This window comes from Perca flavescens, chromosome 1, assembly GCF_004354835.1.
Source record: "Perca flavescens isolate YP-PL-M2 chromosome 1, PFLA_1.0, whole genome shotgun sequence".
Lineage (NCBI taxonomy): Eukaryota > Metazoa > Chordata > Actinopteri > Perciformes > Percidae > Perca > Perca flavescens.
In genome coordinates, this window is record NC_041331.1 from 38,050,699 (window position 1) to 38,066,229 (window position 15,531).

Sequence of the window (15,531 nt, forward strand, 5' to 3'; positions counted from 1 at the left end):
ATAAACTTTCTTTTAAAATGGTTCTGATTTTTTTTTTTTTTCTTTTTTAAATGGTTCTGATAGTACGTTCAATTAGGATTGGTCTTATATTTAATGTAATTCCTGATGATGTTTAATAAAATCTCAATGTCTGCCAAGTGAAGTGTAACTAATGTAAATGATTAACCTTGGAAAATAAAAGCATCATCAGGTAAAATGGAGGGTTTGCTGTCATCTAGTGGTTCAGTCCTGAATCTCCACCACAGAATAAACAAATCATACAAAATCCAAGTAATGAAGAAGTAGAAAGACTTGAGTTTATCTCATCATGTAAACTGTGGCAGAGTGATTTAAATATATGCACCTGTAGAACACATCGAATTTCCATTTCCTCTATTAGGTTTTTTGAATATGAAAAAAAGCTTTTCAGAAACAGAGTTTTTTTATTTATTCCTTTTGCACGTCTGTCTTCTTGAGGCTACGCTGCAGCAGGTGCACAAACACAGCGATATTCACAACAAACTGCATTAAGCCTATAGACGAAATGCCGTAGTTCACATACAGGAAGCCGCCAGCAGTCGGCCCGACTGTGCGAAGCAGAGATTGGACAGACGCACACAGTCCCATCATCGTGCCTGAGTACAAGAGCAAAGTGGGTTCAATAAACAATTTAGTAATCTGCATTTTGAAGTCAGTTAATTGTCAGTTTCTGATATGAGGTGAGCCTGTAGTTTTCAGATTCTTTTCTGTTTCGGTTTGTACGGTGGCTGACTAAAAAAAAAACACATACAAATGAAGAAACACATAAAAAAACTTCTTCATTAATTTGGCCACACGTGCAGCCTTTAGCAAACGTGCTGCAAATACACACAACAAAACCAAATACATAAACGCGCTGCAAATACAGAAACGATGCAAAATGAAAAGCACACAAACCCCGAAAACAAATACAACAGAAAAAAACACTCAATCCAGTTTACAGTTTCTGGCGGCCACTGTAGATTTGGGTCATTTTACACCTGACACTAAAACATCAGATATTTTAATTTTGTAAGGTTGCACTTCTTTCCCTCCTTTTGTTTTAAGTAGCTGTAATCAGATGCAGTCACACATTAAGTAGTCCCACATTGCCAGACGTACGTTGTGTGGTTGCTGTGAATGTCGTTTAAGCAGAAAAGCAGGATGACTTCACCTGTGTCGGAGGACGGTACGCTCTTGGTGAGCATGCTGTCTGTGATGACATTAAACACACTGAGAGAAAAAACCATCGGGACGACGATGAGGCAGAACTGGAACACATTCTGCATGTTAGCCTGCAGAAAGAAAGAAATATCGGTAACACTTTACCAGTGACATGACAGTGACAAGAACACATGACACTGTCATGACACATGAACCTAACCCTAACCCTAACTTGTCATGCCAAAACCAAATGACACTTACTAAAAGAAGCGTTGTCATAAACGTTTATGACTTGTTTATGACACGTTTATGGCAGTGTCATGTCACTCTTATGTAGATACCTTCAAGTAAAGTGTAACCGAAATATCTAAATAAAAGTATCCAACTGGAGTATTTTCATTATCAACAAATGCCAATCACTTGAGCCTAAAGAAAGAATTATTGTAGATGTGAAAACATTAGAAATATGAACAGTTTTTACATTGCAATGAAAAGGAGCAATGCAAGAATTCCTGAAATTTGATAAGCTGTAACCAACACATATTTATATTAGCAGCATGGCACTATAATCAATCGTAATGTCGGTCGGTTCACCACTTTTGTCCAGACTTAAATATCTTCGACAACTGGGTTGATTGCCATTAAACATTTTTGACACACAGAGGATGAAGCCTAACGACTATGGTGATCTCCTGACTAGCGCCACCAGCAGGTTCATACTAGTGGCTTAAAGGGTAAATGTTTAAACAACTATGGTTGGGGAAGCAATACAAAATGAAGGAAGTTAGGAAATAAATGAATAAAAAAAATATTACTGAAAAAGAAGAAAAAACAAAATCATGTCTTCTCCAACCAGCATGCTCGATTTGTTTTGTAGCACAATTTATTTTAAAGTACTCATATTATGCTCATTTTCAGGTTCATAATTGTTCATAATTTAGAGGTTGTACCAGAATAGGTTTACATGGTTTAATTTTCAATAAACCCCATATTTTTGTTGTACAGCACATTGCTGCAGCTCCTCTTTTCACCCTGTGTGTAGAGCTCTCTGTTTTAGCTACAGAGTGAGACATCACACTTCTGTTCCATCTTTGTTGGGAGTCGCACATGTGCAGTAGCTAGGTCAGGACTACTAGCCAGTCAGAAGAAGAGTCTGAGGGTGTGCCAAGCTAGGAGCTAGGCGAGCATTATAACGTGTGTTACAAAGTGACCACGTTTGTCTCTGAAGTAAAGGCTGGACTACAATAGAGCTGTTTGGAGCAGTTTGTGAACAGTGTTTTCTGTTGGAGATGGTAAGTCCCTTTGGGGGGGACTTTGGGCTTTTTCACTTTGTAAACCTATAACGTGCAGAAAAAAGATATATAACACAATAAAGTAAAGGGGAAAAGCCAAAAAGCATAATATGAGCACTTCAAAACAATTTTAAACATCCAATGTATTGTTGTCTATCCCTGCAAACAATACACTAGTTATAATAAACACATAATGTACTTTTAATACTCCCCAGCTCTGGTGTGTGTGTGTGTGTGTGTGTTTTTGTGCGTGTTTTTGTGTGTACCTGAGCCAGTCCCACCAAAGAAGAAACTCCAATGGACAGAAGCAGCAGCGAGTTCTCCGAGTATCTCGCTGTCAGCCGACCGATCACTCCTCCCTGAACAACCTGAACACACATCCGGGTTTTATCTTACAGTCTGATATCATCATGAGCTGCAGCCTTTAAAACATACATAAATCACTGAAATCACAATCAACCTCTCTTGTATTTCAATCTGTGTGACTCTTACCATTGAGGCTATGCCAAAATAAGCCATCAGATAGCCATTCTGCTCAGGTTGCAGCTTGAAGAAGTCCATTGCAATGATGGAAAACATCACTTGAAATATGCCTGAGGAAGGAGAAAAGCAATTCAATTTGATTTGAGTTTCAGTGCTTCAATAAAATGTCCAAAGTTGTTTAAATGTAGCTCCTCTGAAGCCAGACTGAACATTCTTACATGTTCCAGTCGGATTTATAAAAGTGGCCTCTAAACACATAGTCTTAAATAAACAGTTGTTCAGACATAACGATATATTCGGTCTAATAAATCATCATGAAAATGAAGTGGGAAGCCACACATCAGGTCTTCACGATTTGTTGGAATGGAAAGTGATAAATATATTGAAGTAAATACATTCCTGTATCTTTGATCACACCTTTTCTCAGAAGAACTCTTACCTGATGGCAAACCTGCAACTATCTTCACAAGAAAAGTCCGCTTCACACCCGGAAACTTCATCAGTCTTGTGATCTCTCCCAGGTTGAATACTGACTTGCTTTTGTTTTCACCTGTAGTAAATTCAAGAATAAAAGACCAAAAACTGATGTACAAACAGCCTGATACCTGACATATTACATAATCTCTAACTCCAATTTTCTAACCCTACAGTAAGATTTAAGTGCAGCTCATGTCTATTTAAATTAGGTGTTTTTTTCATATAAAATAACAACTTTTCCCTTAAAGACCAACTCCAAAACTAAATGAACTGAAAAATCTTCTCTTCTCCAACCAGCATGCTTGATTTTTTTTGTAGCACAATTTTAAACACAATATATAGTTGTCTATCCCTGCAAACGATACACAATCTGATTGGTGGAGTGCTAACTCGGAAATAACGTGCAGGATGAGTGACGAACGCTTCTCAAAATCTGACGAAAATCTTTTAAACTGACCTTTGTCCATCTGAAATGAAGACAGATTCGGCAACTGCAGGGCCTATTTCTCGCTTAAAATGTTTTCAGAAACACGTTTGTGAAACATTTTCGTAAAATACGAGATAGTATTTCGAACAAGCCGCCATTACTATCGGCTGGAGAAGCCAGACCCACGTGACGGGTTGTCATTTCCGGTTTTCATCTTTTGTATTATGTCTCGCGCACGCGCAGAACCAACGCTCAAGACGGCGTCGCTTCAGTGTGTTCCGAGGCACTTTTTGGACCTCGGGGAGCTGATTGACCAGTCCGACTGCCTTTCAGCTGTCAGGTTGGTGTGTCAGGGGCTTTACACTAACAAGAACCACAAATAACTACGTAGATCAGTATCAACTTAAGTCAGTTTATTTTTATATAGAAATTTCTTGATGGACAAAGACCCAGCCCGAGCTCCCTGAGAAGACAACAAAAACCCCTGGAAGAGGCAAAGTCTCCTCGGACAGCTGGGAAGATCCAAGAGCACATTTTACAGTTTTGTCCCTATAATGCTTAATTCGGACTGCATCTGGACTTTACTGGTGATTGGTGGGGGATGGGACACCTTTAATCTGTCTCCAGTTGACAGCCTGACTTTCTTTATCCTCTTGGCCGCTCTGTTGCGCTGCTTTTCACTGCGGTGCCCCTTTTTTATTTCAACCAATTCAATCCCCACTTTTTCCGTCTGACTTTTGTACATGTCCCTCTCTGCGGTTACTGCCTTGAGCTTTTCTTTCTGGTCTCTGACCGTCACCTGGCACTGCAGGAACTGTGCCGCTACCTTGGTCAGTTTTTCCAGCAGCTCCTCACACCGCTTCTGGGTTTTCCTCAGCTCTTCAGCCTGGGCGAGGAGCTCTCTCTGTAAGGACTCAACCTTCTGGAGAGGCACCACTGGGCTGGGTTTTTTGAGCATGTACGGTTTTTGTTGGATCATTAGTATTTTTTTCCCTATTTGATCCTCAAGAGCGCGTAACCTTTTGGTCTCTTTGAGCTTCTCCTTCTGTGTGTGGAGCTCTTCCTCACACTTTCGGAGCTCCCGCCTCTGGACCTCTGCATCGCCGTCTATGATGCCCCTCTCCTTCTGAAGTGTCTGTTTCTCCAGCTTGAGGAGATGGATTTGCTTCATCTGCTCTTTGCACTGACTGACCCTCTTGTTCATGGTCGATTGCTGGTTGCTGATCTTGTTGCGCAACTCGGAGCATTCATTTTTGCAGCGCAGCAGCACGTCATTCAGGCCGTCTCGCTCTTTGATCACCTGGTCCAGTCGTTCCTTCAGGTGTAGCTGCTCGGCCCTCTGGGCGACAGCAGCCTGCTTCGCCGACTGCAGCTCCGTCTTCGTGGACTCCAGCTCCTCCTTTTGGGCCTCATTCTGCTTGTGCAGCCGCCTCAGGTCCGTTTCCTTGATCGCCATCTTCTTACCCAACGTAGACAATTCATCCTTGCAGTGCAACAGTTGGGTCCGCTGGTGGTCTCTGTTCTTGCTCACCTTTTGGATTTTTTGCCGCTCTGCCTTGAACTGCTCAGCGTCAGTCATCAAAAAGTCAACTTTCTTCCTGAGGACCTCGTTTTCCTTCTCGAGTTCCTTGTTTTTCTTCTTCGTGCAGATATATTCCCGTTCAGCATCGGGAAGGATGGATGACAGGACATAATGGTGATAAGCTGACATGGGGTCTGTCTTATACAAATGCTTGTCATCGATGTCACCTATCTGAAAGCTCTCCATCTTTCCTGTTGATTTTCTACAGACTCACACTGGGTCTCAATGAGATTTGAAATGTAAAGGTTTACTCTCTTGTCACCTCTGCATTGGAAAAAGACCCATACTATGACATAACATTCCAACAGAATGTGATGCGATAATGAACACGCACAATCTACAGCTGAGCGGGGCATTCTATTCTTGGCTACACACACCGGATTCCAGATTCCAGATTCACTTTATTAGCCATTTGCAGTGTAACCTGCATTGGAAAAAATGTGCAAGTAGCTCAAAGTGCAAAGTCAACACATCAGAGGACAAAACATAAAAACAGACAAACAAAGCCACATGAAGCCTCAATATTAAAAATGCTCAATATAAAAATGCTGTACAATGAAAACCATACATAAATTTAAAGTGCCTAGTTTAAGAAAGCCCCTGCTGGATGGCCTGAGGCATCATTAGCCAGTTGTAAAGTAAAAATCAGGTTCTTTCATAAAATTTGAAATCTGTGTACAAAAAAACAGTAGTTAACTACAAGTCCCAAGGTGCATTACAGCAAGGAACATCCAATCACAGAGCTTCAATTCTTTTATGTGCTCCACTATAGTTTACTTTTGGATTCTGGGTCAATTATTTTATGTATTCAGTAACTATGGTGCCGCATTTTGTCCACATATCCAATGATCAAACCTCTGACTGTGGTATTCTCCATTGTAACAGTGGCTATGGCTCATGGATATTGTAGCACACCTGCCATGCCAAACTAATGGACAAAAAGAATTCCAGAAACAAAGTTAAAATAATGAAAATTGGTAGTCATAACACAAACCTTTCTGTATTCCTGATATTTACACCAAATACAATTTTTTCTTCATTTTCATTCATTTTTAACAATATAAAAATATTGTAAATAAATCTTTAAAACCATCTGACATTATTTTTTACTGCAAAAAGGTATGAGGGATATGATTTTGGTAGGACTTTAACTCCTACTTCCTAATGTATGTGTGCCATAAGCCTGAAAATATCTGCATTGTATACAGATTCCCAAACAGCTGAGAACATTACTGTTAGGTGTAGAAGACCGAAGTGTGTCTTACTGTCTGTGTTGGTTGTTGGAGCTTGAACTTTGGTAGTTTTTGGGATGAACTTTAAAACCAATAGTAAACTGAAGGCACTCCCCACAGCACCAAAACTTGCAGTAAATGTCTCCCTGAGAAATACAAAGTAAAAGCAGAGTTAGGTGAACAAATATTTTGGACATTTTAGGTGTACTATATACATTTACTATTTAAATTGCTGTTTGAGCAAAACACTCATTTAACCAATATGCACTTACAGATTTGGCTACACATTTACAAATCTGAATACTGATTTGGAGATTTTTTTTTACTACACATTTACAAATGTAATTATGCACACACACACTGATTCTTTTACACATTTGCAGATTCCTGTACAAATTCACAAATCTCAGTAGATACAGTATATAGAGATTATTTCACACATTTACAGATCTGATTACACACATGAATAGAAATACAGTTGCACGCCTCTCCACACACATGGCAAATATTTGCTACAATAATGGCCCCATACAGGGGCAGCAGGATGTAACAAGGTGTCTAAGAATTGGTGTCTTACTTTAGAGAGAGACATTGGCAAAGAGAGTGGAGCAAAGAGCTTCCAGTGGCCCAGTGTGTAATCAAAAATAAAGGTCCTGATGATTTGAATCATTGACATTTCGGGAGCAGCCAAAGTTGTTCTTAACTTGGGTAACCAACCCTTAAAACTTGGTGATTGGATGTTTCTCACCATAATGATCCCTTCTGTTGTGGTTATGGACATTTCTGTTGCCTGTTTTGTATATTTCTGTTTACCCTGTTTTGACCATGTTGTATTTTGTGTGTTTGTTTCCCATTTTTGTTATTCTGAATTGTGTTCCTGTCGTCTCTGTTATCCCTGGTGTTGTGTCAAGTGTCTGTATCTAGGTCATGTCATGTTTTGTCTGTTTGTCCTGCTTCCTGTTTTATTTTGATAGTCTGGTCTTCTGTCTTGTCATGTCTAGCTTTGCTTTCTGTTTCCCGCCTTTGTTGATTGTCCTGCCCTGCCCTGATGTGCTTCACCTGTTGTCTCACCTGTTTCTGATTTACCCATCACCTCATGTATTTAGCCTCTGTGTTCCCCTTGTCTTGTGTCAGATCGTTTTGTAGCCATGCCCTTGTGTTTCCTCCCTGTGCCTTGTGTTTGTGCCTGCGTCAGTTTATTTTTTGTGAGTTTTCCAGTCTTTGTACTGCCGCTTTTTGTTTTCATTAAATCCTCCACTTCAACGTTTGCCTGCCTGCCTGCCTGCTCTCTCTGCACTTTGGATCCGCCATTCCCTGCTCCTCCCTGCTACACGTAACACCTGGAACTAGTGCAGTGTATCCAAGTGCTCAAAAAACCAGCCACCTGTCATTAATTACGGGAGTTTTTAAACCCTGACCGCCTGATAAAACCCCCATCCACCTCTCCACCCTTCAGCACATCACACAATGTAAACTCATCGTACACACACAGTGGCACTCACCCATAGCGTGTGTTAAGATGGCCGCCCAACGTGGAGCCAGCTATCATACCGACGCCAAAACACAGACCTAGTTTGGATAAAGCGTCAGCCCGTTTTTCAGGTTCTGAAAGGTCTGCAACGACCATCTGAGATGCTGCAGACAGGAGAAGGGGGAAGAAATAAAAGCAAGTGAAACTGCATCCATTTTTAGGATTATGAATAAAAAATAAAATTAGGATAAAATGGTATAAAAAGTAGAGTAGTGCATAAGGGTGAAACTTTGAACTTATACTAAATATTTCATGGTTTCTGCATACTGCTTGTAATATGCATTAACACTTGATATCACCTATATTTAGTTCACAGTCATAACCCAGGCAAATACTTCTTATGTATTAGTAGTACATATACCATTGACTGAGCCAGTAACGTAAATGTGAATATCAAATTTTCTAAAGTAAAAGACAGCTTGAACATTGCTCAATAGCAGATGGGAGTGTCTTAAATGCCCAGTTGTTAATGTTTCACCATACGTATGCTCAGAATATGGATATGATGGCAATATGAAATTCGGTATAAAGTGGGTATGTCATTATTACTGATTATTTGCAATCAATATTTTCCTACATACAGAATTACATTATACGATAAAAATGTTTTTTATTTTATTTTATTTTGCATGTTCATTTTATACAACAAAGTTTGAAGGACATTGTTAGCAGGGGAGAAAATTAGATTTTGAGAATAAATTCTAAATATTGAGAGAAGAAAAAGTTAAAGGTGCCATGGCATGAAAATTTCACTTTATGAGGTTTTTTAACATTAATATGAGTTCCCCCAGCCTGCCTATGGTCCCCCAGTGGCTAGAAATGGTGATAGGTGTAAACCGAGCCCTGGGTATCCTGCTCTGCCTTTGAGAAAATGAAAGCTCAGATGGGCCGATCTGGAATCTTCTCCTTATGAGGTCATAAGGAGCAAGGTTACCTCCCCTTTCTCTGCTTTGCCCGCCCAGAGAATTTGGCCCACCAATGAGAGAGAGAGAGAGACATCATGGCTTTCAAACGAGCAAAGTGGCAGTTGGTCAAGGCCACACCCCCACTCTTCACCTTGCCCCTCCCCCCCCTCGCTCCTCCTCAATGGCACATCCTAAGGAAAGCTCATTGTGGGACTGGCTCTAGTGGCTGTAATTCTGCACCAAGGCTGAATTTCAGGAAAGAGACTTCAGATACAGTATTAGGGGACCACTAAGGTCTATATAAAAGAGACTTCAGATACAGTATTAGGGGACCACTAAGGTCTATATAAAAGAGACTTCAGATACAGTATTAGGGGACCACTAAGGTCTATATAAAAGCATCCAAAGAGCACCATGTCATGGGACCTTTAATGTAGTTCCAGAATCAACAAAATTCTTGAAAAAAAAAAGAGATTTTTTTCCCCCCGGTAATATTATGACTTTGTTCCCTTATGTTTCTGTTCTTAACACTGGCCCTAATACTCTCTGTCATGATTGCAGACTTAGTTTAACCACAAAGTCAGCAAAGCAAGAAATGCGGAAGGAGTAATAAATAAATAACAACAAGGCTAATTTAGATAAGATTTTTTAGGTTTGAAGTTTAAAGGGGTGATAGAATGATTATATAGGGTATTTTACACTGTTCCTTAAGGTCTCGTAATGGGGTATGTAACATTGGTTGGGCTGAAAATTGCTATTTTATTAGGCCCTTAACTACCCTGTGAATATGGCTCTATTTGGAACAAGAGCTTTTCTTCCAAATATGGTATGCTCATGAATATTCAGAATGAGCTACGCGCTGATTCGTTTGAGCAATCTACATAGAAACACATGGGAGACTGACAGCAGGTCTCATTGCAAAGTTATACATTGTTTGTCGGGGTATTACGTTATTAAATTAACTTCTGAAACTTTTTTAAGCGAGAAATCAACTATATAAAGCTCAAATATGGGACGTTTTACGAAAATTGATGGCTAATTGCAAATTTGGTAAGACTGTGTGTCGGAGTTCAGCTGCCAGTGCTGCCTGTGTTGCTGCCTCGCTGCACGGCCTGCCTTCCTTCACAGACCCCGGCCTGCAGCTCCCCTCTTCCTGCTAGCTAAATGGCCCGTGTGTGACAGTGATAGCGCAGTCAGCGAGCTTGTTACACCAGCAATCTCTTACAACAGTTCCAGTTAATCTTGGCTGGCTGTCAGCATAACTAGCTATATTTACAGTTTGAATTTTGTCACGCCACTTATACAACATATCTCTAAAGGTCTTATAAAGCTAACAACGGTGTCCGATTTCAAGTTAATGAATTTTTGTGAACAGTGGGAGTTTCGTTAGCTATGACTGTCCCTTCGACCCTAGCTATGTGTAGCTAGCTACAAATCACCGATAGTTAGCTTCATTTTTGATGTAATTTCCGTATATTTACAGTTTGAATTTCATCATGCCACTTATACAAGATCTCCCTAAATGTCTTATAAAGCTAACAACGGTGTCCGATTTCAAATTGATGAATTTTTGTTAACAGTGGGGGTTTCGTTAGCTATGACTGTCCCTTCAATCCTAGCTATGAGTGGCTAGCTACAAATCACAGATAGTTAGCTTAATTTTTGGCGTAATTTCTGTATATTTACAGTTTGAATTTCATCACGCCACTTATACAAGATCTCCCTAAATGTCTTATAAAGCTAACACGGTGTACGATTCAAAGTTAATGAATAATTTTGAATTTCAGAGGAATTCTAGGAGGAGCTAGCTCTCATTGATAGAGCTACATCCAGCCGCAGGCTCTATCAATGACACTCGCGGACAAGCGGCGTTTATTTCCCCAATCGTTTGTTTAAATAACTCAACACAATATAATTACACACATTGAAAGATTAACTGGAACCTGTGGTAACAGATTGCTGGCGTAACAAGCTCGCTGACCGTGCTCTCACTCACACACACCGGGCATTTAGCTAGCAGGAGGACGGGAGCTGCAGGCCCTGGAGCTCTGTCAGAGCACCAGCGTTTAGTAGTCCATTATCCTAAAACCGGTGACTTTGAGCGGGTATGGAGTGCTGTGGGCTGCCAGTCGTGACGGAGCTCCAAGTACCACAGAGCAGGCCGGGGTGTGTAAAGGAAGGCAGGCCAGGCGGCGAGACAACAACACAGGCAGCACCGGCGCTGAACTCCGACACATAGTCGGACAAAATTTGCAATTAGCCATCCATTTTCGTAAAACGGCCCATATTTGAGCCTTACATAGTTGATTTCTCGCATAAAAAAGTTTCAGAAGTGAATTTTGTAATGGAATAGCAGAGATCTGCGCAACCTAGATTCAGAGACTATCTGATTTCAGGTCAGTTGTGTAGCCTATGTAAATGTTGGGGCGTGACCTTTCTCTTAATACACCCATGGGCTGACAAAGGTTCCGGTTTTTGGGAGGTTGACGTCAACTTCCAGCTTTGTTGGGATTCGCCCGTTTTCAGCTGCAGTTTCAATAATATGACATTTTCATAGTAAAGGGGTGTCAGTGGGACTTTGAGCTTCTATGTATGTCCTATTTACCCACCAAACTGTCGTTATTCAACTATGACAGGGTAAAATCGGTTTTGCATTCTATCACCCCTTTAAAATGTGGAACTGAGTGAGCCGCAGGATTGTGGATGAGTGGTGATTACCAGGTAGAACGTGCATGAAGACTGTGGGAAGTTTGTGGATGAACAGCATGGCAGGACTCCCTGCCATGGCCAGCAGCAGAAAGAAAACGACTGTTGCAGAACACGCCAGAGACAGAGCTGCTCGTGCTCCGAAGATATCTGCAAACCTGCAGACGACAACAAAACCCAGAAACCGAGTTTGTTTTCTGCCACACGAAAACAGTGTAGGTACCTCCATGCGCGTCTGGCAAAGTAGCTGCTGTATAACAGACACTTTTCTATGTTGTTCTTACCTTCCAAACATAGGACCCCCAACCAGCTGGATTACACCGACCATGGTTTGTAAATAACCCATCCACAAGGTGTCGAAACCAAGTTTCTTTGCCAAGTACTAGACAGACACATAATCAAAACACATTTAAATTCACACAATCATGTGTCATGTTAACATGCAGGTATTATCTAGAAATCCGATGAATTTCTTGCCAGGTAAGAAAACCACCTCTACCAGTCAACACATCCCAACTGTGACTTTATTTGGGCGACCATCATTTTTTCTGGATATCATGTATATTATGGCAACATTCATGTCATGTCATGCGATGGAAGATAGCGATGAAAAAAAGATTCTTGGGTGGAAATCAATTTTCTCCCGCACCCTCTGCAGTCAACTTCACGGTCACAGTTGGAAAAAGCTGTTCAAGCATTTTATTTTAGAGAATAGAAAGAGAAACCGTATAGCCTATACATGATTGGTCTATGTTTACTGTACTGGGATTCTGCTTTTGTTTCTCTGGTTACATCATTACATTGTGTCATATGCTTTCCATTTCTGCCACAGTTCCTTGCAGCCTCTAGTCCAAAGGTAATAGTGGTCACAAGACTTTACAACAGTCTACCTAAAACAATAAACCACCTGGATTTGTCCTGTCCATCAAAGCCTCTTTTAAAATACCTTATTATATATCTTCATTGACCAATGTAGCCGAGCAGACAGTTTTGGCATAGTCTGCATTCTGGGTGTGGCCTATTGCTTAAAAACAAAGGTGGAAACTGGAAAGTAACTAAATATAGTACCACTTACTGGTAACTGTGCCTTACTTGAGCATTTCCAATTTGAAATAATGACTTTGCTAAAAAAATAGGCAGCTGCTGATGAACACAGCTGACATAACCCAAATCCACAATATGAATGCTTTTGCACAGTGGTTCCCAACCTGGGGGACAGGGACAGGATCCCCAACATTAGTGAGATGAATACCAAACAGCTAAATGCAATTATAAGTATCTAACCTGGAGTGCAAAAAGCAGAGTCATGTAAATATGTACAGTGGCAAAATACAGAATAAACAGCTACGGGGGAGATACACAGTACAGTATGAAATGTGTGTTTTGAATATGCTAAAATTATTATTCAAAGCAGAATATTTGTACATGTCTTAAAACGTGTTTGGTAGGCCTATTGCCAGACCCTCCTCCAAAGCGAGGCATTATGACTTTTACTTTGTAAAGGATTTAAATACAGTAGGCTACTTCCTCCAGCACTGAATATAATTAACGTTATATAACAATGACATAAGCCAACCTGATTGCAATAATGAGAACTTTTGATTAAGTCAATGTAAGTGCATGTTGCTGATAATACGTACGCCTAGGTACATTTATTTAAGTGCATTTGTGAATGCAGCACTTTTACTTGTAATGAAGTATTTTTAAATGTGGTATTGAAGGAACCGCCCCCAACTGAGGATGTGAGGGTGCTGCTGTAAATTAGTGAAATTGTAACAAAGACAACTACTGTTAACGTGTCATATAATACACATAATCACTTTTACACTTATCATAAGCTATATGGCCATTGGTCAATAACAACATCAGTGACGCGTCCTTACGTTCACGACAGGCACGGAAATCTTAGCTTCCTGCTCGTGCCATAATAGAAATACTTACAGGGGTGACAGAAAACTGTAAAAACATCCATGTGATATCCAAAGCAGCGATGAGGTAAACGACGCGAATAACTTTCATCCTCTTTGGTTGGTCTGTAACGTTAGCCTGGGTGGGAGCTGACGCTCTGGAGGTTTCCTCGGTTGTTTCTCCTCTTCGGCTCATTTTGCTTCATGTAGAAAACACACGTTAACGTTACCGCACCGAGTTCAGCTAAACAGTCGAGGTATCAACTGTCCAGTAAAATACCCTTTGACTCGGTGAACTCTCACATAATCTAGCTAACCTGTTAGTTGTACCTTGGAACTGAACAGAGAGGCGACCGGAAGGCGTTTTAGAGTACACGTTAGCACTAAAAAGTATAATTCCAAATGTTTGTTTATGTTAACAAACATAAACGTCTTTAAATAATGTCCCGTAGCCCGGAAATTGGGAAGTTTTCTACAGTGATGCATTCAATACATCCTACTTTGATCGTACTTTTCGGTTTTCTCGCTCATATTGTTTTGGGCAGAAAGCACATGCTTTTTGTACCTTACTTAAGTAAAAAGTTGCAATACTACAACTCCAAAGTAGTATCCTCCAAGTATTCACATATCTTATACACGGTGAAAGTAGCTAATACCACAATTTAAGAAAACAAAAGTTGACAAAACGTACCCTAAATTAAAAATGTGCTCAATGTATCTAAAGTAAAAGTACAAATATGCAGATGAATGGCCACTGCCAGTGATATAGATCCTACTTCTGGAATATTGATGCATGTAAACATGTTTGCCAACATATAGCCTAGTTGCAAGGGCATTTGAGCAGTAGCCTATATTGCCTTAACCTGGATGTTATTTCGAGTTAAGGGGCTGATTGAAGTGGAAATTATCACAGTGTATATCTGCTTAACGAAAGGCAGTCTCTTACGCCCTCTTGTGGTATAATGCCCTGATACTACAGATGACAATACAGTTCCAATATTCATGGACCCAAATACTTGCAATTGCACTCTTTTTTTGGCCAGTAATTTTATAATTTTATAAAGTATATGTGATTCACACCCTCCCAGTAAGCACACATACGTCATGGCGACGTATGTGTGCTTACTGGGCTTAACTATACAATAACTACAATAAAGTCATCAAGCGAATCTACAAACATAAATAATGATCTATACTGTCCTTATTGAATGTCTTATGGATACTAAATGCATTTTCTTGCTGAGCATGAGTAGGAGGAGGAGCGAGGTGAAATTGGAGACAATCCACTGCTGATGAACACAGCTGACATAACCCAAACCCACAATGCTTTTGAACAGTGGTTCCCAACCTGGGAGACAGGGACAGGACCCCCAACGGTAGAGAGATATGAATAGTAATATCAAGACCTATTTTTGCTAAACAAGAAAACGCAGTTATAGCATCTAGAAGTGCAAAAAACAGTAAGTGCACATACAGTGGTAATATACAGAATAAAGTGCTAAGGGGTAATTAGGCCTACGCGCTACAGTATGAGCAGTGTGTTATGAAATGCTAAATGTAATAAATTAGATAACGTTAACGTAACCTTTTTGGGAAGGGAAAAACATTGTTATTTTGAAGTCCGTAAGCGACCTCCTCCCGGAAGCCAATTTATTTTCCTAGGATGGCTAAGGCATGGGGGAACCATATGCGTTAGAAAGCTCCGTTACAGTCAGTCTTTGGCTGTCATAAATAAATAATAATGACTGACGGAAAGCTCAAGTGATGATCTGTGTTCTCTTAATACATCCCAGTGGTGCGAGACGGTATGGGTGTGATCTAGCACGAT

General features: G+C 40.4%; 3 protein-coding genes across 5 annotated transcripts in view; 1 reads left to right on the plus strand and 2 right to left on the minus strand.

Annotated features, from left to right (window-relative positions):
* slc67a1 (solute carrier family 67 member 1) lies at positions 1–15,307 on the minus strand. 2 transcript variants are annotated; one of them, XM_028573547.1, is made up of 11 exons: positions 15,289–15,307; positions 13,738–13,903; positions 12,081–12,178; positions 11,809–11,954; positions 8,157–8,289; positions 6,688–6,800; positions 3,376–3,486; positions 2,946–3,046; positions 2,720–2,821; positions 1,172–1,292; positions 1–614 (listed from the first exon to the last, which is right to left on the minus strand). In XM_028573547.1, the coding sequence occupies exons 2-11, from the start codon at positions 13,897–13,899 to the stop codon at positions 427–429; spliced, it is 1,275 nt and encodes a 424-aa protein (XP_028429348.1). In that variant the 5' UTR covers positions 13,900–13,903; positions 15,289–15,307; the 3' UTR covers positions 1–426. The 2 variants fall into 2 exon arrangements, with proteins under 2 accessions (XP_028429348.1, XP_028429340.1); XM_028573539.1 differs by lacking the exon at positions 15,289–15,307 and adding an exon at positions 14,034–14,356.
* LOC114552617 (trichohyalin-like) lies at positions 4,038–6,675 on the minus strand. Its single transcript, XM_028573561.1, has one exon. The coding sequence runs from the start codon at positions 5,606–5,608 to the stop codon at positions 4,376–4,378; it is 1,233 nt and encodes a 410-aa protein (XP_028429362.1). The 5' UTR covers positions 5,609–6,675; the 3' UTR covers positions 4,038–4,375.
* Positions 13,710–15,531, plus strand: part of LOC114552624 (very-long-chain (3R)-3-hydroxyacyl-CoA dehydratase) — a 15,998-nt gene continuing 14,176 nt past the window's right edge. The window contains exon 1 of one of the 2 annotated variants that reach the window (XM_028573591.1): positions 13,710–13,791. The gene's annotated coding sequence lies outside the window, so the exon portion shown is untranslated. Of the gene's footprint in view, positions 13,792–15,086; positions 15,164–15,531 lie in introns of those variants that run through there. The other variant, XM_028573597.1, reaches the window with a different exon arrangement.